Source organism: Lytechinus variegatus, chromosome 10 (genome assembly GCF_018143015.1).
Source record: "Lytechinus variegatus isolate NC3 chromosome 10, Lvar_3.0, whole genome shotgun sequence".
In the NCBI taxonomy this organism is placed as follows: domain Eukaryota; kingdom Metazoa; phylum Echinodermata; class Echinoidea; order Temnopleuroida; family Toxopneustidae; genus Lytechinus; species Lytechinus variegatus.
The window spans coordinates 24,993,235-25,019,445 of NC_054749.1; the positions used below are offsets into that span (position 1 = coordinate 24,993,235).

At 37.6% G+C, this 26,211-nt stretch overlaps 1 protein-coding gene across 3 annotated transcripts in view; it reads right to left on the minus strand.

Moving 5' to 3' along the window:
- LOC121422468 (acyl-coenzyme A synthetase ACSM3, mitochondrial-like) overlaps positions 1-21,332 on the minus strand; it is a 30,321-nt gene extending 8,989 nt beyond the window's left edge. The window contains exons 1-11 of one of the 3 annotated variants that reach the window (XM_041617537.1): positions 21,279-21,332; positions 15,347-16,126; positions 14,433-14,533; positions 13,936-14,048; positions 10,522-10,640; positions 8,578-8,651; positions 6,776-6,830; positions 4,961-5,082; positions 1,857-2,013; positions 1,044-1,172; positions 321-395 (exon numbers count right to left, since the gene is read on the minus strand). In XM_041617537.1, the coding sequence (XP_041473471.1) occupies positions 321-395; positions 1,044-1,172; positions 1,857-2,013; positions 4,961-5,082; positions 6,776-6,830; positions 8,578-8,651; positions 10,522-10,640; positions 13,936-14,048; positions 14,433-14,533; positions 15,347-15,793 (1,392 nt within the window). In that variant the 5' untranslated portion in view covers positions 15,794-16,126; positions 21,279-21,332. Of the gene's footprint in view, positions 1-320; positions 396-1,043; positions 1,173-1,856; positions 2,014-4,960; positions 5,083-6,775; positions 6,831-8,577; positions 8,652-10,521; positions 10,641-13,935; positions 14,049-14,432; positions 14,534-15,346; positions 16,127-21,242 lie in introns of all 3 variants that reach the window. The other 2 variants (XM_041617536.1, XM_041617538.1) reach the window with 2 other exon arrangements.
- Positions 21,333-26,211: the final 4,879 nt, after the last annotated feature.

Here is a 26,211-nt window from a genome sequence, read left to right on the forward strand (position 1 = left end):
TGGACACCGGAGATTGCATCAAGATCCGATTACAACAAAATCACAGATTGTGCGCCAACCTACAACCCGCTTTGTTGCAGTAGGATCGCAGACCAAATCTCACACATGTGACAACTCAAAGCTTTCTATGACTTTTCAGCGATTTTGCTAATTTCAGCCAATCAGACTTGTTCTAGACAATGGCGTCATGGCCAATTTGCTGCACGAACATACGGGTAACAGAAGAGGCGCCATGGATATGCAGGGCATTGCAGATCTGTTGCAATATGTGTGAGGCTTTATTAAAACTGACATAAAGTTATTAAGAGGAACCAACTTACAGTTTCCGTTTGTCCATATCCTTCTCTGATAAATTTCCCACTAACTTGTCTCCATGCCTCGTTCACCTCAGGACTCTAGGAAAAAAATGAAGAGCACACCATCATCTCTTGACTCTTCTCACACAGTTTCACTAGGGAGACCAATATAAACATCCACTTAAAATTTATGGCAAGGAATATTATCACAAATTCAATTTTCAGAGGAAAATTTTTTTCTTGAGCATCTGTAATTGGTAAACTGTCACACATCCCATTGTCAGAGGAGCTGTTTTCACAAGATCAATTGCGAAGATGATAATTTAGGGGCTACTACTGATATATTGCAACAGGACCATTTTTTTTATTTCTGGAGCAAACATAACAAAAACATTCCCCATATGAAATATTGTAATAAAATTGTTATGATTTGATAAGCTTTGCTTATGCTGTAAATTGTTTTTGTGTTTTTACAGAAATGGGGAATATAAACTTTGAATTTTGAAATCATCTGTCACACACTGTGTACTTTGTCAGTGGCGCAATTATTATATCAGCAAAAACAGGAGGAGCTTTTATCAAGCAAACTATGTAACAGAAGCAACATTATAACATCAAGTGTTAGGTATATAATGCCATGCTAAAATCTCAATATATGCTGATCACAACCAACCTGGTTTTCAGTTTTACTTTGCCATGGAAATTGTTAATACTTCATAAAATAAATCAAATATTTCATGGAATTACCAAAAACTCTCCAGCACTGACGCAGTCCCTCAGAGATCTTAGATTATACTTTGTTGTATCTTGCTGGACCATCATATTGTAGGCTAATGGAGGACCACAGAATATTGAGATTGGATAGTCATTGAACACCTACCAAGAGGAATACAATTTAGAGACAATGGTGATGACCATTTAATCACCATAAGATTGAGGTGAGGAGAAGGAAGACGGAAAAGGAGAAGAAGCAAATGATATGTTTAGGAGCAAAAACAGGACAATAAGGAGATGAAGGAGAAGATGGAGAAGGAAAAGAAAATTAGCAGAAGTTCACAGAAGAGTAAAATAAGAGATTGAAGAACAAGAACAAATACTGTATGTATGAATGTATAAATATACAAGACCTACACATACACTCCGGTGAAAATGTATCTTGCATTCCTATGATCATAAACCAAGCCAATGACAAATTTACAAATTCAAAAAAATGAGGACTCTGCAATCATCTTGCTATAGCAAGAATCGGGCTATATTTAAATATGAAGTGCATTACAAGCTATACAAGCTTTTGTTTTAAGAGGGGGTATCTTGCCAAAAATATAGTTCTCATGGACATTCCACAGTGGACTATGAAAGGATTAATGCTTGAATCCTTGGATATTTGACAAGCTAAAAAATGAAGATGGGGAGGTCGCACTTGTCTTGCAAACTTCTAGTTTGCAATCAATGCCATGCAATACAAGGGACACAATATTGACAATTAGAAAGTACAACAAAGCGCAAAGTTGATGATCCTACATCCTTTGTGACGGGAGAACAGGAAATTTGACACCTTACCTGCAGGGTTTGAAGTGGGTCAAATCGAGGTGAATGATGAATGAATACACACGATCCCTGGGTCCACGGAGCAAAGATGTTGCTGTAAGCAGACTTGGCCCAACCGGTATCTGACATGTTCCAGAAAATATCATGCTGCGTTAGATCCAACCAATACCTGGTGGAATTTATAAGTGAAATGAATTGTTAATCACAAAGTTGCTTTTAAAATCGTAGCGGTGGTAAATTTGATGGCATCTACTGGACTTGCATCGAATATATAGACTCAAAACATCAGTCGTGAAGATGAAAATATTACAAATGCCTAGTAGATAATGGGTGGGGGGTGATCTACTAGCTAATATCTGTAAGGAAAAACAAGATTCTTGTAATTTCTTGTGTCAGTCCTTCCTTTCTGGTCTTTTCTTGTGAACACAAAAAATGTGAACTTAGGGAGTCTCGCAAAACAAAACAGAAAAAAATAATGGAATAATCCCCCCCCCTGATTGATGGATCTGCCACTGAAAATATAAGATCCAGGGGAAGGCGGGTAAGTTAAGCCAAGTACCTTGCCTTAAAATTTTAATTCTTGGGAAACATTTTCTACCTATATTCATGTATAAAATTCTACCCCCCGTCCACACTGAAAGTCACTGTCACCTTTGAAAAAATAGATGTCAAATGGCTCAACTTGCCCCATCCATGGGGTAAGGTGAGCCACAAAAACTATGTACAAAAGGTATGGAACAAGAACCAGCATGATAATTTTTATTCAAAGTCTTTTTACCTGCTATTTCTCTATAAATACACCTCCAAAAGTAAAACTGCCTTGTGAATTTGGTCCTTTCTGCCTGCATATCAATGGCTTTTCATTTATATTACCATGGCTCAACCTACCCCAGTCCAAACTTAATGTGATATTTTCACATCAACACATTTCTTATGCATCCATCATGTAAAAGACAAGAATAAAGATCCATACCTGTGGCCTGTTGCATAAAAACTTTTACCTGAGAAAACTCTGGTAAAAATTGAAAACTAAGGCTAGTTTGATTTCTGCCATTGACTTTAACATAGGGCAAAAACTCCGGTAAAAACAACCTGAGTTTTCTCGGGTAAAAGTTTTATGCAACGGGACCCTGGACTAACAATATTGTTTTTATGTCCTTATTACATTTAAAGAGGCATGTAGGTAAACAGCGTTTTTCTATTTCACACTTTTTTAATACTTTTCTTACTAAAATTTTTATTTTTCCCACGAAAAATTATTTTTTGTTTCAACGTTGAAAACAATGTGGTGGAGTTAGGGGTTATGCAATGGCTCATCAATATATGGTGCCACCATAATGTCTGACTCATTCATTATCGGCCAGGGGGTGGTGGCTCAACTTTCCCCTATGCTCAAATTACCCCGCCTTTCCCTACTATTTTATCACATTTGGGGAAACCTTGGCATGCATATTAACTCCAACATAATCTTCCATTCAACAAGCTTAAATGATCACAATACATTTTCTCACCATTGTAACACATTTGCTTATGCTTAAAGCAATAAAGAACATGGATTTGAAAAGGCTGAATTGAGAATTGAAAAGCAGATTTCTTTTTCTTCTTATATGCAAGGACCCAGATGTTAGCGGATATTCTAAGCATCTACTTAAGGTAAAGAGGAAATCCTAATCAATAATCTAGAATTACCTCACAAGCAGAATATGGAATGCATTAATATTGTTAATTACTTTGTCAGAAGTAGTCAGAGGTGTGAGTGGTCACAAAAAAAAATCTGAAAAAAGCTGAAGAGTGTTGAAAAAGTCTGAAAAAGAAAGACCTCTCATACTTTTTGCACATAGGAAAGCCCAAAATAAGCTGAAATTCAGATGACAAGTGGAATGCCTCTGGCCGTCTCACCTGCATCACGCGGTTCAATATAGCAGCAGTGCTCACTTTGAATACTACTCTAACTCGCACAAGATGTTCAGTGATACATGGTTACTCTTATTTCCCTTTTTTATGAACTAGACCAATAACCTTACAGAGATATGATGGTTATTCAACAAAAAAACCCAACATGGCCAAAGTTCATTGACCGTACATGACCTTTGACCTTGATCATGTGACCTGAAACTCGAACAGGATGTTCAGTAATACTTGATTACTCTTATGTACAAGTTTCATGAATCAGATCCATAAACTTTCAAAGTTATGATGGTAATTCAACAGATACACCCAATTCGGCCAAAGTTCATTGACCTTTGACCTTGGTCATGTGACCTGAAACGCGCACAGGATGTTCAGTGATACTTGATTACTCTAATGTCCAAGTTTAATGAACTAGACCAATAAACTTTCAAAGTTATGATGGTAATTCAACAGATACCCCCGATTCGGCCAAAGTTCATTGACCCTAAATGACCTTTGACCTTAATCATGAGACCTGAAACTTGCACAAAATTTTCAGTGATGCTTGATTACTATTATGTCCAAGTTTCATGAATCAGATCCATAAACTATCAAAGTTATGATGGGAATTCAACAGATATCCCCAATTCGGCCAAAGTTCATTGACCCTAAATGACCTTTGACCTTGGTCATGTGACGTGAAACTCACGCAGGATGTTCAGTGATACTTGATTAACCTTATGTCCAAGTTTCATGAACTAGGTCCATATATTTTCTAAGTTATGATGACATTTCAAAAACTTAACCTCAGGTTAAGATTTCGATGTTGATTCCTCCAACATGGTCTAAGTTCATTGACCCTAAATGACCTTTGACCTTGGTCATGTGACATGAAACTCTAATAGGATGTTCAGTAATACTTGATTAACCTTATGGCCAAGTTTTATTAACTAGGTCCATATACTTTCTAAGTTATGACGTCATTTCAAAAACTTAACCTCAGGTTAAGATTTGATGTTGACGACGCCGCCGTCGGAAAAGCGGCGCCTATAGTCTCACTTTGCTTCGCAGGTGAGACAAAAAACAAAACAAAAAAATCTGAAATCAACAAAATCTGAACTCTCACACCCCTGAGTAGTGTGATCAAATCATGTTCAGGGTGTTGATCAAGTAATCTAGTTGAAAAACACCCCAAACCTTGGAAAATATTGGCTGATTGTACTCACTTTGCTGTAATTATATGACCAAGACCATAGCTTGCATGTGTGTGTTCTGCCATCTTCGGCTTGGCTGTAGTCCCACTTGTAAAGAAAACTGTCATGGGGTCACTGCTGCGGCTCTTGACACACTGCAATATGGAAAAAAATCAAAGAATGATAATCTCAAGACAGATAATAATAATACATCACTTATAGCAAATAATGGACAGAAAGTTTCTCTATGCGCTTTACAATAGAGGAAACAAAAATACAAATAAAATAATCAAGAAATAGACCTACAAATTACAGCATTCCTTAATATCTCTCAGCAATACATACATTGTAGACCTGATCTTGAAAAAAGTTGTGATTTTTTTTCGGGGAGAAGTAAAATGTCCTGATCATAAACTTTGTTCCTTTGAGTATTTTATAGACCACCAAACGGTAATTAGAAATTGTGAATGAATTACATGAATCTATGTCCTTATTGTCCAAAGATGGTAAGATTTTTTTTTCTAACTAGTGAATAGTATCCCTTAATTAAAGTAGTGCGATGATTATATCAAATAAATTGATTATTCTATTCTTGAGGATATTTTATATATATCCATTTCATATATATCTATATTTTATTGTTCAAAATAGACATCACAAAATGAAATACTCTGAAAATTTGTTTTGCCCTATCCCTTTAAATATTGTTGAATGCCAAACAGGGTAGCAGCAACTCCCATCTTTTAACATCTTTTGGTCTGACGCAGCCGGGTTGAACCCCCGACCTCCCGGTTGCGAGACCGACGCTCTACCAACTGAGCCAACACACCAACATGAGTAATTTACAGCATTTTTCATCAGATCCCTCTACAGTTGATGTAGATATTGATTAGGGTAATAGCGACAATGATGCCATTGTTTTTTATGATTGATAGTCTCAAGAAACCTGCATGTTCAATTTGTATTGTACAACGCCTACTTAGCTTGTTGTACGCGATCAAATGGGAGGCTGAATGTCACACATTCGTACCGTTGCACACAAGACGTACCATCCAAAATGTACCATTGCACGGCTTTAGGAGGTGACGTCACAATGCGATTTCATTGAATAAGGTGATAATGCGCGTACAGCCCGCTGGCTAAATGCGCAATGCTGTCCAAGATCATGGCGCTTGGGGGATTTTGCTTTTCGCTTTCAATATTTTTGCTCACTTTTCATAGATTACTGGAGGGAGAAACTCTTTTTTTTTCATATTTTCGCTAGATTCCGAGCCGTTGTACAACACAAATAGCGAATATTCTTATTCGTGCAATGGTGCGAGATTTCGCATTCGGTGAAAGAAATAAACGCTCTATTCAACGAGGCGTTAGCCGAGTTGAATAGAGCATCTTTCTTTCACCTCATGCGAAATCTCGCACCATCGCACTCATGCCTATTCGCTATTTGTATAATTTGCAATGCTTTATATTTTGTTTTTAAGCTTACATTTTGATCTTGATGTACTTGTATTGTGATGTATTTTTCATCAGGGATACAAACTTGTATAAGTTTTTCAAACTCTTTCTTGTTTACATATATCAAAATGCAGGATTTCACCTTCGCCACAATTTTGGAGAGTGCATTTTAACTGCTGACTTCAGAAACATGTCCGGTCCGACAGCTCGAATGAATTAAGAGGAAGTATATTGTAATGGGGGTACTCATGGGATAGTAACGGGTACATAAGGGTTGTGTGTAAAGAATTAGTATATGTTCAATCAGCTTTATTCATGAATGAACTAGCACAACAGGTAGACACATACATCTTATTACTGAAGTAGATTTGTAAAGATGAAATCATAACTTGCCTCATGATGGTCCGAAGCTGCATCAAAGAGCTCTTGAAAATGTAACCAACCAGCTCTGTAATGGATAAAAAAATCATTGATGAGAATGAGGATCAAAGAAAAATTATGTTTATTTCATGCAATTCGCTTGTCATCAATCATTATCTAATATTCTTCAATAAATGTACATTTCATGCGATGAGAACAGTGTTGCTGAAAAACAAAAAAATAATTTGAATTAAATGCCGTTTCTCATGTTTAAAGGTAATGTAAATCACTACCATCCTGTATACAAGAGGATTATCATGTGACAATGTTTGGAATTATAGGAGTCCACTGTTTTGAACAGGGGATTCATAAATAAAACAGCATGCTCATCCACCGCAGCAAGCATCAATTCATCGCAATGTAAAAAAACCCCAAAAAACGCACATCGACAATGGACATTTTTAAAAGCATAATTTATAGAGGAAATCTGCATAAACCATGGGTTCAACCACCGGCATTCAAAACCACCTTAGTGAATTGAGGCCAATAGGTCTACCTTTTTATCACCAATAAAAATTCAGGGTGTTTTATCTTCTTTCTTTTGGGGGGTGGTGGGGAAAATGTTTACCATTCACCATTGAGCATTATTCCTGGCTAAATATAAATGCAGAATGAGAGCTTTTCTAAAGCATTATTTTTCTTTCAGTCATTTAGACTGAATAGCATGAATGTGTCAAAATGGATGAAAATTGCATAATATATAATGCAGAAAAATATGCCATTTTACAAGATCCACATAAAGTACTCATATTCAAGAGTAGGCCTACTGGTCATCATATAATTTCATGAATTGTCAATTTATCAAGTAAAATTAAACAACTCTTACTAAAAAGAATACAAAAGGGAATAAATGAGTCGAAATAAAAATATATACATATTCTCTTTCAGTGGCGGACCGTGACCCGTAGGAGACAAAGCATTGGGGGGGCACAGCATTGTTCACAGACAATGCAGTGCCCCCCCCCCCAATGCTTTGTCTCCTCCGGGTCACGGTTCGTTACTGTTCTCTTTCAACTCATTTATCATAAGTGATAAATGTATATTGCAAATACTTGAAAGTTACTTAATAAACCCATGTTTATCCTCATACCATCAATTTCCTGTATCAAAAAGATTGAAATTCCAATCTTAAAACTTGGGTCATGTGCAATAGGATTACAAGTACAAACACATGTGAACCAACTTAGCAACCAAAAAGCCACTAAAGGTTTAAATTCATTTCTGGGATGGAGGAAATGTAATTTGCAAGATTTGTCTAAATTCTTTTCACACCACTTAGGGAAGAAGGTCATGATCAAATGTCAATTGCATAGTATAACTCTTTAAACAGTATAATGAAGAAAACATGGCATGAATATCTGAAATATAATCTGTATTCAATTGTGTTGTATTAATTGTATCACTACTTGACTTGTCTTTTATTTGTTATGGGTCCCACTACTTTCCAAGCCACTGGCTTTTCTAGGGTGTTTAATCTAATCCTCACATTTTACAATTCATACATTTACTCACATAATTTTTTTAATTTAATAAATGAATCGAATTGAAAATATCTGGCGTTGTGATTAAAAACTGCAAGATTTCTGTGCGGTCCAACATACTTGTTTCTGTTTGTAGTACTTAACTCAATTATCCCCAAATATCACACTAGACACCCTTGGTTATGTTACACTACATTGATTTTCCCAAATGCTAGATAAATTATATATTATAATTTTTTTTCATGATCTGACTTGATCTTTACCATTAAGTATGTCAGCATAGATAACACTTACCTATCCTTCTTGTTCATATTATCCTCATCTCCAATAAGAATTTTGTGTTGAAAACCATCTGTATCCTTTTCAACCTAAAAATATATTGGAGAATCAAATTTAAGAGAAATTAATTGCAAGTTACTCTAAACAAGTGGAATGCCTCTGGCCGTCTCACCTGCATCACGTGGTTCAATATAGCATCAGTGCTGACTTTGAAAACTACTCTAACTTGCACAAGATGTTCAGTGATACATGGTTACTTTTATGTCCACTTTTTATGAACTAGACCAATAAACTTACAGAGATATGATGGTTATTCAACAAAAAAACCCAACATGGCCAAAGTTCATTGACCTTACATGACCTTTGACCTTGATCATGTGACTTGAAACTCGCACAGGATGTTCAGTGATACTTGATTACTCTTATGTCCAAGATTCATGAATCAGATCCATAAACTTTCAAAGTTATGATGGTAATTCAACAGATACACCCAATTCGGCCAAAGTTCATTGACCTTTGACCTTGGTCATGTGACATGAAATGCGCACAGGATGTTCAGTGATACTTGATTACTCTAATGTCCAAGTTTAACGAACTAGACCAATAAACTTTCAAAGTTATGATGGTAATTCAACAGATACCTCCAATTCAGTCAAAGTTCATTGACCCTAATGACCTTTGACCTTAATCATGAGAGCTGAAACTTGCACAAAATGTTCAGTGATGCTTGATTACTATTATGTCCATGTTTCATGAATCAGATCCATAAACTGTCAAAGTGATGATGGGAATTCAACAGATACCCCCAATTCGGCCAAAGTTCATTGACCCTAAATGACCTTTGACCTTGGTCATGTGACATAAAACTCATGCAGGATGTTCAGTGATAATTGATTAACCTTATGGCCAAGTTTCATGAACTAGGTCCATATACTTTCTAAGTTATGATGTCATTTCAAAAACTTAACCTCAGGTTAAGATTTGATGTTGACGCCGCCGCCGTCGGAAAAGCGGCGCCTATAGTCTCACTCTGCTATGCAGGTGAGACAACAAAATGATTCCAAATTATCTTTCCAACATCTAGGTTATAATTCACATAAACACTTTCATTTTTTTTTATTTGTAGTTGCTAGTGCTATCAACCTAGGTGTCGGCTGGGCATTATCAAGACAGATACAAACATTGATGTTGTTTCTCAGCTTTAAGAGTGTCAATGTAGGGCCTAATCAGGAGGTATCCCATGGAGTGGGGAATGTCAACATAGAATAAGCAGACATGACTGTATGACCTACAAATTACACAAATATTACAAAATAGGTAAGAGAATTATTATGTATTATAGCCAAACAGGGTACCTGTTGGAAAACCGGTAGTTCTTACATGTTAAAGAAATTAAGGACAAGAGTCTTGAGACATTATGACACTTTGAGTATTATTAAATATCATTGTCTGAGCAAAATGATTGGTATCACTTTTAAAGTAACTGTAAGCATATGGATTTTTGTTATTTGATAAGTCAAACTCACCTTAAAATTATAAATGTCTGGCCATGTGTAAGAACCAATTATTTGATTAGGATTCATTTCATCCATCTTACAGTTGCTCATCGCCATCAACATCAATTATCATCATCATCGTCGTCGTTGTCGTCATCAATTATCATCATCTTCATATTCAACATCATCATCGTCATCATCATCATCACCAACATCAATTAATATCAATATCATCATGATAATCATCACCACCACCACCATCATCATCATCATCATCATCATCATCATCACCACCATCATCATCATCATCACCACCATCATCATCTCCATCATTGTCATTGTTATCAATCACCATTATAGTCATCATCATCATCAGCGTATTTATCATTGTCTATCATCATCACTGTCATCATCATCATCACCATCATCATCATAACAACCACCAAAATAACTAGGTATTTACATTATCAACTAGACGTGATATTTCTTCATCAGTAATGATGCAGACAGCTTTAGAGCTTTCAAGTCTATCTCTGATATCCATCTCTCTGAGCTGGGTGGATCCCGGTACAAGGACAGCCCCTGAAAAAAAAAAGAAAATTGTGTGCCCTAACTTGTAAAGAATTGTGATTGATTCAAGCCTTAGTATAGTCCAGATAGGACCTTGTTGTTTGGAAGTGCCCTAATCAGCGCCAATCCACTCATCTTCCCTCCCAAACAAGAGGAAAGATGAGTGGATTGGCGCTGATTAGAGATTGGTAGACATGTGCCCTCTATGTTAGCTTTGGGAAAGGGCACTTCCAAACAACAAGGTCCAATCTGGACTAGTCTCAGTATGGAAAGCAAGCAATACAAGGGTTAACCCACTGACCCTGCTCCCCTCCATCCACTTACATGTACAGTTGTCCTCAAAATTATTCATACCCCTTGTGGAAAAACATTCTTCGGTAGATTCTTTACTTGTAAAAGCTATTATGATGTAACTTTCTTTGTATCTTTTGTCTGCTTGTTGCTATGCATGATTTGACATATGAGCTGGCAAGTCTTCATTAGCATAATAATAGATAGGGTCGAAAGTTATTTTTTGCACTTGTTCAGAATTATTCATACCCTTGCCAATACCTCAACAAAAATGTCCTTTTATGACAATGCGCATTATTTTCACTGTCTGGGAATGTGCTATTCTTTGTTCTATAGTTATTTCAAGATGTTCCAATGAATTAAATACCCTCTTTGTTAAACAAGCCATTGAACAATGATGGAAAATAGCATCTTTCTAAAAGGGTATAGAGGAAAGCATTCTGGTTATTCTCAGTCTCTGATAATCATGGCCAAGTAGAAGGAGCTCAGTGAGGACCTACGGCAACGTCTTGTGAATGCCCACATTGAGGGAAAAGGTTACAAGGCCATTTCAAAGCAGTATGACGTCCCTGTGGCAACAGTCCAGAGCGTAATCAAGAAGCACAAGAGGTACAGCACTGTGAAGAACCTTAGTGGGCGTGGCAGGAAGTGCAAGGTGTCCCCTAAACTTGCCAGGAAAATCTGCAGAGAGGTCAACAACAACCCCCGGACCACAACCAAGGCCCTACTTGAAACGCTTGACCGGTCAGGGACGAAGGTGTCCCGGTCCACCATCGAGCAAGTCTTGCACAAAGGAGGTCTCCATGGACGCAGGCCTCGGAAGACACCGTTGCTCAGGAAGAAACACCTGAAGGCTCGACTGGCCTTTGCTAGAGGTCATCTGAAGCAAAATCCAAGCTTTTGGTCAACCATCCTGTGGTCTGATGAGACGAAGTTGGAGTTATTTGGCCATATGAATGTTGAATACGTCTGGAGGAAGAAAGGGGAAGCATACAATCCAAAGAACACTGTGCCAACCGTCAAGCATGGTGGTGGGCACATAATGCTATGGGGATGTTTCTCTTCCAGTGGCAAAGGGAACCTCGTTAGAGTCAAAGGAATCATGAAAAAGGAGGATTACATCCAGATCCTTGATGAGAACTTGAAGGAATCTGCCGAAAAACTCCAGCTTGGCCCCAACTGGAAGTACCAACAAGACAATGACCCAAAGCATACCGCCAAGCTGGTGAAGAAATGGTTCAAGGACCATGATGTCAACGTCCTAGAATGGCCAAGTCAGAGTCCTGACCTGAATCCGATCGAGAACTTGTGACGAGACCTGAAAGTCAGAGTGATGGCTAGGAACCCGACCAACCTGACCCAGCTTGAGGCCTACGCCAAGGAAGAATGGGCCAACATCCCGCAGGAGACGTGCAGGAAGCTTGTGGACACTTACAGGAATCGTCTAGAAGCAGTCGTAAAGAACAAAGGCTATGCTATTGACTATTAATGAAAGACATTGGACTCAGAAAACCTAGGGTATGAATAATTTTGAACATGACATTGTTTGAATATCTATGAATAAAATACCCCTGAAAAGAGAAATTTCTTGAATTGTGCATTGTTGTTATTCTTTCACTAGTAGGTCACACATAAATCATAGAGAAACTTGATAAAATGCATTTATTTCATCACAAACATGAAAAATCACAAATATCAACAAGGGTATGAATAATTTTGAGGACGACTGTAGGTGATAAAGTTACACATTGACCTTTTGGTGTTGGTGTTAGGTCAATTTTTACATGAGTATAACACCAAACATAGAATAAAGATGGTCCTGAAAAGCCACTCACTAGTTGTTGAGATGTCAATAATGTGATCTGGATCAGTTTTACAAACTCTGAATAAGTTTTGGGGCTAGGGGAAGCAATCCAAATTCCAACACTAACACCAACACCAATGCCAACACCGGACTTGAAATCACCCACTCACTTGTTCCATATTCCTGGAATTTTACCCCTTCAGGGATGGAAATTTGTCTGAATTTTGACTCTCTAGCCTGTATTCTGAAATCAGGTTTAACTTAGACCATGGTCTAACTCTGTGCTAAAATTATGGGAAGCCAAAAACTGTCAATTTTTTATTAAGTTGTATGCTTTTTACGTTTACTGCACTCTTTCCTGATTCATCGATGGTGAAGACAATCTCTATTTATACTTCCTAGACAATTATGAATGATTTGAGAGCCAAATGAGCTGAAATATAGTATCTCTACTGTTAGTGATTTATTTAACAATTGGTTATCCATACTTAAACCACAACTTTAAACCTGAGTTTAAGCTAAACCCGACTTCAGAATACAGGCCTCTATAATCAATTTATGGAAGGGAAGCTAGCAAATCATTAATAACCCCCTAAATGTAGAATGTCAAGATGAAGAGTGGCGTTGACGATTGTTCACATAGATATGTAATCGAATCAAAACTATTTCAGGGAGTAGAAAATGCTCAGAGACCCCCTACTTCAACCATTTTTTACGGGATATTATTTTCAAGCCAAGCCCTGAATATCAAGTACCCCTTTTCCAGATAGAAAAGGAAGGTGCATGTGAGGGGGCTGGGATTCTGCTCCTTTGTATTAAAGCACAAAGGAGCTTAGTGTTTGGTCAAGATAATAACATACATGTACATGAGCATGACGAAACATAGATTTCACAAGACTCTTTCTTGTCTTTGGATTACATATGTAGTCTACTGCTACTGTGAGACAAACCCTTTGAATATCAAGAATCAAAATGTTCAGAATAGAATACATGGCTGCCACAATACCATATTTACTTATACCTCAGTCACATTTGCTCTACGGCAACCGTACGGCGAGTCGAAAACAGCCGTTTTATTTTTATTCAAACCACATATATCTAGCTGGTACAAAAAAAGTTAAAACGGCTGTTTTCGACTCGCCGTAGAGCAAATGTGACCGAGGTATAGGGAATTATCATTTTCAGCACAGAGTACCCCTTTGAATTACTTACCTATTCTCAGACAAGCCAAATTGAGGAGCCACCATTCTGGAAGGCGTGGTAGGATGACCATTACTCTGTCATGTTGCTTGATGTTACAGTTTTTCTCAAGCAAATTGGCAACCCTTGAATAGAAAAATAAAGGAAAATATAAAACTGTAGTGATACAATGTTAAAGGGGTTAAATCTGACCAACCATGGTGGATGAATGAAGCCCATGCTAGATTGGCAAGTCACTTCCATTTCATAGATGCAGACCATGGTTCCTTTTTTTTCTTGGTCATGACTTTTTAATCTTTATTTTTATCTATTTTTTTTATTCATTTTATTTATTATTATTATTATTATCATCATTTTTTTTTGGGGGGGGGGTCCATAGCCCAAGCGCCCCCCCCCCACCCAACCTGTATTCCAGTGTTGACCTCAATATTTGCGATGATGAACTCCATCGATTGGAGTTTCATCCTTACAGCAGGCGTACTGACAAATAATACTGAAGATTTGCTTACTTCTTTGACTTTGTTGATAGGTCCCTGAATGACCACTTGATTTCATTTCCTTCGGTATCAATCCACCAGAAAGCTGGGATATTGGAAGATCTCTCTCCTGTCTGTCAAAGGAATATTATAACCATTGATTTTAAAAACTCAATGCTTTGAAAGGAAAAACAGGCATGTCTTCAAAGCTTTGCTGCCATGGGCCCACACAGATAAAGATGTCTCCAAAACTACTTAAGCACATTTTTTTAATCTATTACCTGCTGATGATAGGTGTATCCCATCAAAATTTTGAGGCATCAATTTTCAGAGTTTTGGGGGATCCTGATTCTTTTAAGTTGTCATCTTTTTAACTCAGACCAATGAAATATAGCTTTCATGACATACCAGTAGAAAAGTAAAAACTTGACCAGGCATGATCCAGACCATAAGTATTTTAAATATTGGGACTGGTTATGATTTTGAGATGAGGATGAAAAGGATGCTCCAAATCACCACATGGTAAAACTATCAACATATATTTGAGCAATATTACCCATACTCTGTCCGTTTGTAAATGCAACTCCAAGGTACATGTACCAATTTGTGGGAAACTGTTAATGATATCCTCACTAACAATTTGTTTACCATCAGTTAATAAATTATACAATTAGTTGCTTTAGAATTAGTAACTGTTCCCTTTTGATAACTTAAAATATTTTAGTTTGATTAACATATAAGCATTTAAGTAACAATAATTGTTTATTTATGTTACTAAGTATTGTTATCTTTGACTTAGATTTTGACTTTATTTTCATGTATGATATAATGATTTATGTTGTTCTTTTTGTTTTCATCAGGTCATTGATGAAAAACAGTTTTATGCTGATCTTTTGTACTGAATGAATATGTTCTAATAAATAAATAAATAAAACATTACCACGTACCTCTTCCTTCCTGGCCCATTCATCCATTACATCACTTGCAAAGTTGAAATACTCTGGAACATCAATTTTGAACTCTCTGCGGCCCAACTCATAATCGTTGAACCCGGTCATGGAGACTGCCGAACGGGATGACAGTTGCCATGGCAATGGGATCACATTTGCTGTATCTACTATGTTCTTCCATAATGGCTTTCCAATTACTGTTCTGGATATACATGGAGATGGATAATGCTTGGCGAAGATTAAAGGCGATGTACAAGTAGCCATTGAACTCCTTTGGGGGACGGTAGGCAACATGGGAGTCCTAACTTCATCTCGACAGAGGATGGAGGTTGGACTAGAGCCCTCATAAGAGGGAAATATTCTCAAGTTATAAAGTTTGGATTTCCTGCTGGCAGATCTAAAAGTTTGTAGGTTTCGGCTCACAAACCCAATTTGACTCCACATTTTGAATGCGGCGTTTGTTATTCAGTACTAAATAGAGGAATCTAGCTGTTGAGATATTGAAATTATCTTTCTTTGGAATGGGAAAGGAAGTCTATTTTGTATAATCAGTCTACTTTTAAACTCTGTCTACAACACTGGACATTCAGTCCTGAACAGCCTCTGGAATAGTTAATGTTACCATATGTCTCGTATCAGAGTCATTTGACATTCAAATCCAAAAATGTTCTTTGTATATTTTAGGATTCCTATTTATACTGTCCACTCTCTTTAAGCTTCCTTGGGGTGTTCCGACATCAACTATTTCCACTAAAGACACTGGCATCAAAACGTGACCTAGGACATTAAAAAAGAGGACAATAGATGGATTCTCCATTATGTAAAGAAAAAAAATTATGCCTCTGACTCTGTCATTTGGACACTTCAGTTTCCAATATTTTCTATAATGTAGGATGGGGGGGAGGTCTAGTGTCCGGACACTTTATATTTTTGAAGCCTTCTTCTTTGTCTTTGGAATACACTAAAAATATGAATTCAATACTTGTAACCATCTTCAATTTTATTCTCTATATTTTTCCGAACATTTTTGTACTGGAAATTTATAAAACTTTGCTTGTAAATTTTTCCAAATGACTTTCTAAAATTGATCATCTGGACACATAAACTGTCCGGACACGCAACAACTGGGTATACATTCATTATGTCACAATCTATTAATTCTATTCAAAATGATCACTTGGCATAACTTCACTACCGTGCATAAATTGAGGTTTGATTCTACGTGATAATCTTATTTTGCTTTTCTATTCTATCTATTGGATCTAGTAAGAGTTTGATATTCTCTAGATCTATCTATGATCGATATTTGATCTACAAATTAGATTGGATTACAACACTTCTTCATTAAGAGTCAATCCAAACACAAAGAAATATTACCTCCGAGTCTGAACTTTTTTTTAATCTTTGAAATCGTGACCCTAACTGTTAAGGTTAAATCCAATTAGATTTATGTAAATGTAATGTGTATATTCTTATTGGGCCAGGCCCAAGACAAACCTCGAACTGAACTATGATTTAACTTAATAATTATCTTATGAGATCCAACAAACATTCAGCAAAACAATCAGTCAATATAGATCTACTATACAGAGTGAGAAAATTTGAAGGAGATTAGACCTAACTCTGGCCCAGTCTTTGTTTGAATGAATGAATCTTTATTTCATTTCAATTCCGATAATAAACATCAGTAAATCATTGCGATACAAGTAAATAGCAAAGAACAAAAGTAAATAATTACAGAATACATGCACTACTTTTTATGGAACATTAGTAACACCCATGAGACAAGATGGAAATGAAACGTGGTGACCTACTTAGCTTAGCTTCAGTTAACCCAGGGAGCTCCGGACCGTGAAGCGGGCCGGAGCCAGGCCAGGAGTCCACCGTGCAAAACGAGGGAGACACGAGCTGGGGTATGTGTGTGTGTGTATTTGATTTTTTTTTAAACGTGTATCAATCAGATATGATTATTTACGTCTGGGACCGACCTTTAACGTCACCATCCGAAAGACGTGGCCAGGGTTCGAACTAGCCAGGCAGCTTCTAGAGAGTAAAAATCATTTACTGACGTAAGGTTACTCTCAATGAAGCCAGGTATCCCTATCCATTCACGTGCGTGTAGGCCGCCAAAACCTGAAACTTTCGCCCCCGAGATTTCTACTTTCCTTCTAAAAGATCTAGCCCTAAATCATGTACATGGGATGCAACTTGATTTCCGACATTTCTGCGCCATCAATTTTATTTTTAAACATGATTTCATAAAAGAAATGAGAAAAATATAATGACAAGATGGAAGAGACTTGCCCGATGTTTACGCCACCATCTTGTTTCCCATTGTTCTTCGCCAACGTTACAGATGCATGAGTCGGGTAATGTTGGTGAAGAACAATAGGAAACAAGATGGCGGCGTAAACATCGGGCAAGTCTCTTCCGTCTTGTCATGATATTGTAACATGACCGTTTGTACACTTCCAAAATCATAAACTCAGTCTCCTATGCTCTCCTGTACATTCATCTCCAAAGCTCTCCTTTACTTTAATCAAACTAAAATTATCAAACTGAAGATACTGATAGGGTGAACACAGAATAAATTAGAAGTTAACACAATTAAGTCCAGATCAGCACTGACTTTACTTTCCAATCCAATCTTTTGGGAAGTTCTGCCAATGTACCCACGTTGGATAATCATAGAAATCCACCAATCAAATACAAGGAAAATGGTATGAACTATAAAATGAACTAACCCTATTTAAAAATGAGAACCAATCAGAGAATAGAGAAGGGTGATCATGAGTTAAACTGAATCCTAAAGAGAATTAAACAATAACACCATGTGGAGTGGAAAGCTAATGGAGAACCGGGACGCATGACTGAGGGGAAACTGAAAGAAGGGTCATTCCATCTGGATTCACCCAGTGGTTGCACCCGACCGTCTCAGAATTCGTTGTAAATTGGTATACATAAAATTCACCATGGCCCAAGCACAAAACAAAAAAAATTAGTCCAATCGGTCCGACGGATCTCGCGCTACGGAACGCCATTTTCTCCTTGTTTTGACAAAAATGGGCGTGACCTTCAACTTTCAATGGCCACTGCGTTGTTACGTGTTGACCAATTTTCATGAAACTGGTACCATTTGATAGGAAATTCAGAGAGGAATCCAAAACATGCATCGAATAATGTATTGGAGCAATTTATAAGGTCATGACCTTTGACCTTAACTTTGACCTTGAGTTTGACCCCCGGACAAATAATTTTTTAACTTGCTTTTCGTGTATGTTAATTATTGGTATGATATTGACAAAATATGTTAAAATCAATGATGATATTTTATTTCTTCACCTTTAAAAACTCTTCCAAAGATACCATGAAATTTCACTCTAGTCCCACACACTGATATTCATGTTAGTAAAGTGTTTACCAGTTACATGATTTCTTCCAATCTTAAGTTACAGTATGCAAGCACATGAAAAGAAATTAAGCTTAATCAGTTCACAAACAAAAGATTAAACCTTTATGCTCATGAATAGGTATCTGTTTAGGCATTTTGATGTTCATCAATATATATTCATTTTGATGTTCGGCAATATATATCATATATATTCATGGTAGTAAAGTCTTCACTTTTATCATCAAAATATATACATGTATATATATGTATATGATATATATTGCTGAATCATAAAATGCCTAAACAGATACCTATTCATGAGCATAAAGGTTTAATCTTTTATTTGTGAACTGATTAAGCTTAATTTCTTTTCATGTGCTTGCATACTGTAACTTAAGATTGGAAGAAATCATGTAACTGGTAAACACTTTACTAACATGAATATCAGTGTGTGGGACTAGAGTGAAATTTCATGGTATCTTTGGAAGAGTTTTTAAAGGTGAAGAAATAAAATATCATCGTTGATTTTAACATATTTTGTCAATATCATACCAATAATTAACATACACGAAAATCAAGTTAAAAAATTATTTGTCCGGGGGTCAAACTCGAAGTCAAAGTTAAGGTCAAAGGTCATGACCTTATAAATTGCTCCAATACATTATTCGATGCATGTTTTGGATTCCTCTCTGAATTTCCTATCAAATGGTACCAGTTTCATGAAAATTGGTCAACACGTAACAACGCAGTGGCCATTGAAAGTTGAAGGTCACGCCCATTTTTGTCAAAACAAGGAGAAAAGGGCGGGCCGTAGCGCGAGAACCGACGGACCGATTGGACTAATTTTTTTTGTTTTGTGCTTGGGCCATGGTGAATTTTATGTATACCAAATTACAACAAATTCTGAGACGGTCGGGTGCAAAATTGCACATTCATTGGGTGAATTGGCATGGAATGACCCAGAATGAAATGCAATGAACCTGTGTTGCTATGTGAGATGTATTGTGGAGATGAAATGAAAGATGAGATCATGACAATGTATGTGGATTGAGAGGATGGAAAGAAGGATGAGATGAGTTGGAATGGAAATAAACAAGTTGAATGTAAAAAATAAAGTATGGAAAGCCAAATGCAAGAGTACAGATTAAAGAACTAAACCCAGCAAAATTTACTGTTACAATATTTTTCTCATTCTTTTTAATGAATTTGTGTTTAAAAATAAAATCGAAGGAGCAGAAATGTCGGAAAGGAAGTTACATCCCCATGTACATGATTTAGCCTAGGGCTAGATCTTTTACAAGTAGAAATCTCCGGGGCGAAAGTTTCAGGTTTTGGCGGCCTACACGCACGTGAATGGATAGGGATACCTCCAGGGCTTCATTTAAAGTAACCTTACATCAGTAAATGATTTTTACTCTCTCGAAGCCGCCTGGCTAGTTCGAACCTCGAACTTTGTTCTGCATCAATTTGTAACTTCCCCACGTAGCTTGGATTACAGGCGCACGCCACAACGCCCAGTTTGTGTTTGGGTAGATTGGGGTCTCAATAGTCTCACAGGCTGGAACCTCAAAAAAAAAAAATATAGCCTCAGTCTCGATCAGCCATTTTGTTTTGAATTTTGAAACAAGAACTGAAGGAGTGGTATCGTGACAGAACTTTTCGGGGTGTTTTTGAGGTTCCACTTCCAGTCTGGGCCTCGATGGCAGGATTTGTGTGTCACGTTAATACTATGCCAGGCCTGGTAAGTGCACAATTTCTGTTTTCACATTTTATTAACAGTAGAGGTGCACGGCCAATATTGGAGACTGTCTCCAATGTGGGAGATTATCTCCAATATCAGAGACTTTTGTAAAGAATTTGGGTATCCAATTTCAGAGACAGTCTCCAGTTTTGGAGACTAATTTCCTTTGTTTACATTTGCGGCAAGAGAATTACCTTGGCAGCAAATAAAAATGTGATGAGCAGATTCCTCATGAAAAATTACCCCTTTTCACCGTCTACTTTAAAAATTCACGTCTACTTTTGTTTTGATAAGGATTTTTGTTGTCAATCACACACAAAACAAATGGGCTTCTGACCTCAGTGAGACAAAATTTTGGGTGGAAAAAATCATGCTTTTGTTGGTGTTGTTTCTTTTGTCCTTTTGCAAAGGAAGTCTCCAATGTGGGAGATTGTCTCCCCTAAGGGCCCTAGTATTGGAGAGTCTCCCATATTGGCCGTGTGCCTCTACTGATTAAGATTACTATTCAAGGTGAGAACCCAATCTACCCCATATTGTCTCCCTCGTTTTGCACGGTCGACTCATAATAGACATAAGCTCCGGCCTTCGCAGGCCGGAGCTCCCTGGGTTAAGCTCAAGTTCAGTGGGCCATACCGGGTATATTTATAGGCCTAATACTATAGTACTTCGGCCACCAGAATCATGAAAATGTATTATAAAGCCTAATTTGGCATTTTTGTCTCTCATTCTGAATTAACATTGAACAATGAAATTAAACATACCGGTATGTTAGTCATTCGAACGATTCTCACGTTTACCTTCATTGCATCCATGTCTTCATAATCATAGGCGAATAAAATCAGTTTATAATATTAATACACTCCTAACTCCTCGTCCCGCGCGACCAGCTCACCGCAGCCTGTACTGTCCATCCGGCGCGGCGTCGGCCGAGTCCCCCAGTGCAGCGCCAGCCCGTCCCAGGCCCGTTGGTTCAAGGCGCGGTGGTGCCTGGATTGATTGCGGTAGGTTCATTTCAAGGTTCGCTTGACGTTCTTGCAGTCTAACTCTTTACTAAACGAGTTGCTATCTTTGTGACATCACTTAGATGGTAATTTTGTCATACTCATATATATAATTTTGTCAAGGGATCAAATATTCTTAACGTATTTTATGGAATAAAAAATCAAAGTGTAGTAGAATCCCTATAATAATCTACAACATTGATAGGGAAAATATGAATAGAGACTACACTAGTTAGTAGGGAAGGGAAATTCCCCAATCCACGTGTTACGCCCATTTACTCGACAATCCCTGGTTCAGCGGCTCGGTAAGGCCCCCATTCCACAGACATGACAGCACGGAGACCATTGAAAGGCACTGAAAGAATTGGTGAGGTCTTCACGATCACTAGAATTTGTCATCTCTGTGGAATGGCTCAGAAATTAAGACCCCTCAAAGAAGTCTGTAAAAAAGACTGATGGATATTTCTTTACTGGTCTTAGACTAGTCCTGTATGGAGATCTTTCAATGGTCTTTCAGAGATCTTTTCAGAATTCTTTCCATGGACTTTGCCTGGTGTTTCAGTGATCTTTGAATGATCTTTCAATGATCTCTCCCGAGTCTTACAATGATCTCCACAAAAATCTTGATACTGCTGAAAGATCATTGAAAGACTATTAAGACCTTTGAAAGTTCAAGACCGCTCGAAGACCATTTTCCTGTAAGACTGTGAACCGTTTCAAAAAGTTTTGGAGCCCATGAAGACCACTGAAAGATTGGTCAGGACTCGCGTAAGACCTCAAGTCAAAGACCATTGTAGGTTCACTGAGAGACCTCTAACAGATCAACCAGAATTCATGGTCTTTCAAAGGTCTTTCAGCGGTCTTGTTCTCTGTGGAATGGGGATTTAAAACGTTTTAGGAAGAATGTCAAACTCACCAATGTCCTGACGTTTCAATGTTCACAGCCCGCTAGACCGAGGGTCCGCGAGACCGAGGGTCCACGAGACCGAGGGTCCGCGAGACCGAAGGCCCGCGAGACCGACTTTTCCCCCTTCATCTGTTGCCGCGGTCGAGTGGTTTAAGGCGCCTCGTTGCAGCGGCGTAACAGGTGCCTGTTATCAGGGGGGGGGGGGGCAGTGTAAAAAAAATCCCGGTAACTAAGTCCAGAATCAGTGGCTTTGCTAGGATTTCATTTTAGGCATGTTAGGGGCGGTGATGAGCACGCGAAGTGTGAGAATTACTTAATAATGAGCGCGCGAAAGGCGATCCATATTTTAAGGGTAGTTTCCCCCTTCCCGCGCGAAGCATGGAAGCTCTGACGTTTTCTTCGAATTGTTCCTTGTCTGCTCTCGCTCGTCTTACGTTCTCCTATACCTTTTTATTTTCTCGCTCACGTTCCCCCCCCCCTTTTTTTGGGGGGTGGCTTCTTTTGGCTACAAAGTTGTTATCAATTAATACTTATAATTGTTCATTTTTGTTATTCATTCATTTATTCAACTATTCATTAATAGATTCTCTTTTTTCATATCAATTAGTATTATTAGACTGGGAATAGTTTGCAAAATGATTTTCATAATACTACGAAATCGGACACCCCATCCCCTCTCTTACTTTATCGTCTAACGAAATCATACCATAGTATACATAACTTTAACAAAGAGGACTGTTTATAAAACGTTGTCTGGTATTAGAAAAATATTCATCCATTTATTTGGAGTGTCGGTTTTAAAAATTGATTGAATAAACTAAAGTGCTGAATAATATTAACAATTTAAATGATAGTAATAATAATAATTATGATGATAAAAACAACGGTGATAATATAACTGCTACTACTACTACTACTACTACTACTTCTACGAATATGAATACGACTCCTACTACAACAACTACTACTACTACTACGAATTCTACTTCTACTACTGCTGCAGCTGCTGACATCATAACAAAAATAGTAACAACACCAATAAAAAATGGGTGTTAGTAGAACTCCCCCAGAGGACTACTTCTCCGGAGGGCGAATCCCCCATGGCCCCAATGAAAACTCCCCCGAAGGACCATTTTCCCGAGGACAGGTATTAATGTACGTTCTTTTCTTTAGAACTTTCACCTTCTTGTTCTTATTATTCTGTTTAAATGAAAAAAAGCTAAGATAGGATTGCCCATAATGAAGGTTCAATGTTCCAGGTGTTTGTATATTTCCATAATATTTCCAGTTTTCTTGTTTAACATTAAATGCACAAGATCATGAAGCAGAATTACCATAAAAAACGTTAAATGAGTAGAGTTAATGATTAAGCAGTGTCAGTGAAATAAGGCATCGTTAGTTTATACTGTAAGTACACCCTCTCCCTACAGTACACCCCCTAGAGAGACGTTTCGTGCGCGCAGTACGTGTTTCGCACGATTCGCTTACTCACCACCGCCCCCTAAAATGAAATCCTAGCAACGCCACTGATTCTATTTAGTTACAGGGAATTATTGGCCTCCCCGATAACAGGCACCTGTTACGCCGCTGCAACGAGGCGTTTTAAACCCCTCGACCGCGGAAACCGATGATGGGAAAAAAGTCGGTCTCGCGGGCCTTCGGTCTCGCGGACCCTCGGTCTCGCGGACCCTCGGCCTCGCGGACCTTCGGTCAAGTGGTCGGACCCCGTTAATTCCATCTGCTCCTATAAATGTCTTCCTTTTCTTGCTCAATTACCACCTTGGCCCCGTCTAACAAAATTGAGGAGTTACCATTCATTTCATGAAATGGGAGATCGAGATTGTCATGGGTTCAAATCTTAAAATAATGAACACTCCTCCGCTAAAACAATGCAGCATAATACAAACGTGATTATATAGAAAATGCTGTAGGTGAGGGCCACAGCTGTTTTCTGGTAGCAATTATAGATTCGATGATAACGATAATTACAGTAATATGTTCGAAAATATTATCTTGACCATGCATTGCCTGTAGATATTTAGGCCTACGTGCAATTAAAATGTCCGCCCGATTTAGGCTATCAAGTCCCATGATTAAAGGTCAAGTCCACCTCTGAAAATGTTGATTTGAATCAATAGAGAAAAAACCAAAATCAAACAAACATAATGCTGAAAATTTCATCAAAATCGGATGTAAAATAAGAAAGTTATACAATGGTAATTCATTCAACATGTCCAGGGAGAAATAAAACTTTGTTTCACAGGACAATGAGTAAAAAATTCGAAAATCTTGCATTTCATGTAATAAAATACAAAATAAAGAGTGAGTGAGTAAACTCATCAGTCCCCTCATTTGTATACTAGCCAGGATGTGCATATAACTGTTTTGTGAAATTAAGCGAAACTTTAAAATGTCATAACTTTCTCATGAAATTTTCAGTGTTATGCTTGTTGCATTTTTCTCACTTCATTCAAATCAACTTTTTGTTGGGGTGGACTTGTCCTTTAATGGTAGAAACTTGGTCTGGTCCTAATACTTTCTACAGTGCGTATAAAAAAAGTTTACACTTTGAAAAAATCCTGTAAAATTATACATTTGTAATATCCTGAAGATTTTTCCACATTTTAACATTGGTACAGATCCATTTCAGCAAATGACGATATAACTGCCGAAAAATATTTCCGCTTGAGTGAGCACCATTTACTTTTGAAAAGTTAGTGAAAAATTATTTGCGCAGAACTTTGAAATATTTATGCGAATATAAGTAAACCTTAATCAAGAAGAATACGTGGGATTGAGTTATTAAAATTGATTTGAAGTTATCTTCTACCTTTTTTTTACTTGTTTCCTTGCCCAAAGTACTTCGAAGAGTGCATTTTGCCCCACCCCACTCCCCCACACACCGAGGCCATCGTGACGATATTTGCTTTACACTGAGCTGTCATTTACAGGGAATGGCTTAAGCTTGATTTTCATTTTGTTAATCATTGCCAAGCTAGGGAAAGTGTGGAGAAACAAGTATTAAATGAAAAATGAAATGTAAACTCACTTTCAATGATAAAAACCTAGTGAAAAAATGCTGGAGATGTCTGATATAAACTTTTGTTCAGATTCAGTAATGTTATGTCCTCAGATCCAGCTGGCACAAAAAGGGTATAGGTTGAGCTAACTAAGTGTTGAAATGTCAAATTTGGGTGGCCAAATGGTTACGAAATGCTTTAATGTATCCGTTTTATTTCAATTGGCTAAAAGTGCAAGGAAAATGTATGAGAAATGTTTCGCAGGGTAAGTTGGATTTCTGCACAAACAGATTTCTGCGAGCTTTACACAAATGGACAGTGCTCACTCATGTGTAACATTCTGACAAAACTTTTATTTTCATTTGATAGATGAGACCCAAACCCAAGATTATATGTGAAAAAAATTACCCACATGTATATTTTTTAATTCCCAGGGCTTTTTCAAAGTGTAAACTTTTTTTGATAGGCACTGTAGATCTATTTCAAGTAGACAACAAATCAACACAATATTTAGCGATTTATTAAACAGGCCTTTATAGAATAAACAATTAACATCTCATCTCCAAGCCTGTGTGCAAAGTCAATGTTGATTTATAGATAATAATAATAATAGCTGTATTTATAAAGCGCCTTTTGCCTGAGGATACAAAGCGCTGCTATTATTACCCCGGCTTTAGCTCGAGCTACCATCACCGGCGCTCAGTGCATGCAAGGAATTAATCCTGCCGGATACCCATTCACCTCACCTGGGTCGAGTTCACCACAGTGCGGATAAATTTCTTGCTGAAGGAAAACACGCCAT